General features: G+C 41.3%; 1 protein-coding gene across 1 annotated transcript; it reads right to left on the minus strand.

Annotated features, from left to right (window-relative positions):
• Positions 1 to 637: 637 nt before the first annotated feature.
• LOC147885995 (uncharacterized) lies at positions 638 to 1,183 on the minus strand. Its single transcript, XM_087396712.1, has 2 exons — positions 1,056 to 1,183; positions 638 to 970 (listed from the first exon to the last, which is right to left on the minus strand). The coding sequence occupies exons 1-2, from the start codon at positions 1,091 to 1,093 to the stop codon at positions 757 to 759; spliced, it is 252 nt and encodes an 83-aa protein (XP_087252838.1). The 5' UTR covers positions 1,094 to 1,183; the 3' UTR covers positions 638 to 756.
• Between the last annotated feature and the right edge of the window lie 4,092 nt (positions 1,184 to 5,275).

Here is a 5,275-nt window from a genome sequence, read left to right on the forward strand (position 1 = left end):
GTGAAGAGTAGTCCAAAACAGATGCTTGTAGTGATGCACAGAAGCAAGCTGCTGACCCAAGACTCATTAAGATAGTGCCCGCTCTTGATGGTTCCTTAAAGACTTGGACGCACAATGCCTTAAAATTAGACAAAATATTACACCCATCTTTCTCTTTTTGCTGCCACCAAGTAGCAGCAGGGCCTTTAAAATACCAAGTGACAAAGGTAATATCAGGCTGAGGAAACAAAGTAAAAATACTTGTCCGACTGGTAAAAACAGTCCACCATATGCAATGAGCTAGATTCGCGTTCCTATCTCATGTGTCCTACTGTAGTTACAGGTCTTATCCTTAATTGGCAGTCTATGTTGTTCACTTTCATTGATTCAAGCTACATTCCTGCCGTGCATTTCCACATTTGAAACTAAGCTCACAAGGGCTAAATTAGGCTAGTCAACTAACGACCAGACCCACCTCCATGACATTTACAGTGAAGGATATAAGCACATAGGAGAACTAGAGTCTAGGAGTTCGGAACACACATAGAACCGACGACAACTCTCGAATAAGAAACACAAGGTTTGCGGGCTGTTCAGCGAGCCCAACGGGCAAGAGGAGTCTGTTAACGATCCCCCAACGTTAAGAGGAAGGCGAAAATTCTCAGAAGATCCGGCTGTTATTGCAACGTCGCTTAAAACTTTCCTCAAGCGAGTTCGACCAAAGTTTGACAGTGGAATGATATATTCTCCCATTGCAAACCTGTGCACAGATAGACTTCATTCTTCGTCTATTTCAGCATCTAAAGCTGCCTGGCGTTCCAGCATTCGACGTTGCTGGCGTTCCTGAAAGTCTCTTTCACATTGGGTCACGCTCATTATGATGTCCAGCATAGCTCCGGTGGAGCCATAGAAGACCAGGGGCCCAAAGGATTTGCGTCGGATACCAAGCGGAATCGCCACAAGGGCACCCACAACAGAGAAAATCCAAGACCTGCACAATCATGCGAAGAAAACTCAGGAGCAGAGGGAAAGCCCCAAATTCTCGCATAAATCCTGGAGGCAGGAAAGCAACTTACTCTGTGAGCGAGCAATCCCGGCGCTCTTCTTCCATCATACCTTGTGATTGCTTCAAATTGCACCACGATCATTTAAATATGCAACTAGTAGGAGACCCTCGAGTTGCTCTTGGGGTTGTGTACCTAGGGAGTGTTTCAGTGCTTCCACGCACTACATGCACCCATCTCGGTCCACGCGTCCACGCGTCATAGGCTGCGAATCAGTTCACACATCCAGTCATGCACAAACGAATCAACTAAAAACTTGAACACTCTTTCCGTCACCCATGTGCTCCCACCACCACCACACCTGTCTGTGTGGAGACACAGGACCCTAGTTATGGGCTCGGAAGCACTTACAAACCCGTGTGCGTTGCACATTCTCATGCTTAGGTGGACCTAGGGGCTAGTCACAACCTCCTCGCTCAAGATGTATGGGAACGACTATCAGACCTTCTTCAAAAATTTCTGGAAAGCTTCTCTGGAATTCGAAAATGGGCAGGAGTGGTGGGCCAGGAGTTGGGAGCATGGTGAGGGTGCCATGTTGCAAGCCCTTCGTGCCACTTCTTGCGTTGTTTCTTTCTCTTTTTTTAACCTCATTTTTGGGAGCCTTGCGAAGGTCACACATGGAGAAAGCATCGAGTTCTAAAGAGAACAATGTCTATTATATATACTAAGATTAAAACCCACTAGATCCGAGCAAGTAGTTATATTGACAGAGAATATGTTTTATTTCAATTTGGTAATTTTAGCATATATAACCACACGTTTTGTTTTTGGCTTGCCAGAAGTAGGCCTTAGTGAAGGTTACAGTTTTAGATGCCAAAAATAATTTTCGTTATTTTCTTGGATGCCCTTAATTATGTTACTGGTCCACATAGAGTTTCTTGAAATCGCTAGCCATGTGTATTCCATGTGTATGGTTGGTGCTTATCCTTAATTCCGCAGCGAAAACGTAGACTGTAGTTCCAGCCTTGCGTCGGTGGCGTACTACTATTTGCGAATTGCAGGAAAGGAAGAGGATCTTCAATGTTCTTGGGATCGTGTGGCAAGATACACAATAAGTATGTGCATTTCTTCTATAGCGTCTTTAACGCGATTCCATGAATGGCAATAACGAATGATTTGGTGGCGGAGAGAATTGTGAGTGAGTTATTAATGTATTCAATGAAATGCACGAACTTGGAGAAATCTTCGCTGCAAATTCGATCTTCAATATAGCAGTTTCGGTGCAGAGATTCATCATGCATGGCGGGATTTAGTGAGGGTGGTGTTGCATGCTCTATTCACATACAAATGGATGTTTAGGAAAGTGTTTGTGGTTGCTAGAATTGTTCTTGGGTCCTGCGATTTATTCAATGATGGCAGAGCATGAATCTACTGCGGAGTCCAATGTTGAGTGTGCTTTATCTAGTGATTCCATGCAAAGGAGAGAGGGTTCCCAAGAGTCTATGGACACTGGGAACAACACCTTCCAAAGAGGTTGATTCATCTTCTTCAATTCTCATTCGTTTCCACTTCCTTTTCTAAATACACATTCGTGCTTTTCTATGCTTGCAGAAATGGTCAAATGCGTTAACAGGAAAGCTCTTCTTGAAACCAATGATGATGTGATGTCTGTGATGAATGGTGTGTAGAATTTGAAACTGTAGCCTTTGCAATTAAACGACCACTCTATTAAAATACTACATTGTTTTCGCCATGCATGTGTAAAGGCAATACCACGAGCACGGTCGGTTTCTCCATTGGTGCATAAAAATGAAGTGAAAGCTTGTCCATCGACCTTCAATTTGCCTTTGCTATTATCCTCTGGTAGTAGGCCTCCGAAACAATCAAATCTTCTCAAAAATTCTACTATCAATAAGGATGCAAAACATTCGCTTCGAAAGGCATTCCAAAAAGCAGCTCGTGAGCTGTATGCAGAAGGTACACACTATTGTCTTTGATCTGAACCAACTGTGCATGTGCTCGCTTACGTTGATCTCCTAAGGCTCCTCATGGTTAAGTCCTAGTTCATTTGAAACGTGGAAGTGTGCAAATTTTGTTCCGAAAAGCAATACTGACTACAAAGAATTCTGCAACTGTTGGTTGCTATACAGGTTTACGGTTGTTCCTGATTTGCAAGCATGCAAGTGTCACGAAATTTTCATTCTTTTATGTTTACCTATTGTTTCTTGGCTGTGGTGATCATCTCTACAAGCGTTGTTGGACATTCTACCCTTTCTCTTCTAGTATCCACGTTACTTGGTGCCTTCTTGCTTTTGCCATATTTCGCCAGTCATTCTAGCTGTGCAAAATGTTTCTCAACAAAAATGCATCCACAATTGGCATGCAATTCTTAATATGCTGACTCGATGTATCGTTAACACTTGAATCTTAGACAAGTAGTACAGTTGCCTTTCACTTTTGAGAGTGCATATCTATTTCTTTTTCATAGCATCTAAACAATAATGGCGTATCAAGCCATCTTCATTGCTGACAAATTCAAGAAGTAATCATGGTTTTTATTTTGTATTGAGACTTGGAGTCTAGTTGTTACATTTTTAGTTCTTTAGTGTTACTGAGAGTTGGAGTCTGGTTGTTACATTTTTAATTCTTTAGTGTTACTTGTGCAAACGTTTGAGATGAGTTGTAGTTTGGTTGTTAAATTTTAGTTCTTTAGTGTTGCTTCTGCAAACGTTTATATTGTAAGGGAATTGCTATCGTTGCAATGACAAAGGTGTTTTGCTATTTTAATCGTTATAAATACTTATGAGGTCATTTATTATTGTGCAAAGGTTTGACCTGAGTTGTAGTTTGGTTGTTACGTTTTTGGTTCTTTAGTGTTGCTTCTGCAAATGTTCCAGCTATAAGGGAATTGCTATTATTGCAATGACAAAGGAGTTTGTTGTTTAGATCGTTATGAATACTTATGAAGTCTCTTATTATTGTGTTTCATTGTTAATGCAATTCACACTAACTTGTAAATTGTAGGCATTTGCAAGCTGTACATACAACAGAGAAACAAACCTAAACAACCTTAAATAAGCGAAAAAGGATTGCATGCAGTCCAAATAAATGATGATCTAAATTAATATAATTTCACACACAAATGCACACATCCTATGCTAAACAGCATCTTTGACACAATTTGCGCCATGCATATATTGTTGCAGCAAGAAAAGCAACATTTTCCCAAGAACCTGCATGCAATGAGTTGGGGCAAGGTCTAGATGAAAATGAGGCAATTTTGGGCGGGGAACATCATAACACAATAGAGCAGAAAGGAATAGTCGCCACGCCCAACAAGTTCATAGGAGGTGGCAATGCATTGCCCTTGCTTCCTATTAGTGCAACCACTGATGCGATCATGCATTAGGAAAAAAGGGAGCTCATTTTGGGGCCTTGTCGATTTTCGATGTCTCAAGGGTCAATTAGGGGGTTTTGGCCCGCTTTGGATACTATGGAGATGTTAGAATCATCAAACACTACACCGAAAATGAAGGATCTTATATATGAATTTAATGTGAAGCCTGAGTACTATACTGACATTTTTGCAGTAAGTATCCATATTTTATGGCATTTCCCATATTTTGAATGCAACAAAAATAGGTAAATAGTGAATTTCTTAGAAGGCCCCAAAATGAGTTCCCTTCTTTCCTAGGTTCGCCTTCGAAGGGAAGCTACTTGTGAAGTACAGTACCTTTAAAGCAAAGAATGCTAAGTATGAGACATGCTTGTGTGTTGACTTCACTAACCAGCACAACTATGAGACAATCACACTAATTGTACCTCACACTCATCCATCAATACACGGACGTATTAGCCCTAGAATCTTTCTACCGCATGGAGGGTGCAGTCCCTTGTAAGGAAGGTTCAGGAGAGGGTGGTAGTTATTACTTCTCCTTGCATGTAGATGCCATAATGCACATGGTAAAAGCCGAGGAGTTCGAAGGGACAATCCAGTTGGTGAATGAGACATCAATTGCCGAGTTCGCACCTCACACCTTGGACCTTCTTGAGGATGAAGGCGGCCTCAATTTCTACTGTCATGGGTGCTATAAGCATGGTCATAATAAAGGTCAATGATGAGGGGAGTGCAGTGGACCAAATAATTGTTGTTGATGGCCCACGAGACGAAGACCATGCTGCTATGAGTCTTATTGCTACATTCTGCTTTTGAAATTCAAATAAAATAGATATCCATGATTTTGAAGACCTTTGTAAATAGTTCTAAACCATTTTACATCAACAATGGAAAT

Source organism: Dipteris shenzhenensis, chromosome 25 (genome assembly GCF_047967505.1).
Source record: "Dipteris shenzhenensis isolate YYH24624 ecotype China chromosome 25, Dip_SZ_1.0, whole genome shotgun sequence".
NCBI classification, from domain to species: domain Eukaryota; kingdom Viridiplantae; phylum Streptophyta; class Polypodiopsida; order Gleicheniales; family Dipteridaceae; genus Dipteris; species Dipteris shenzhenensis.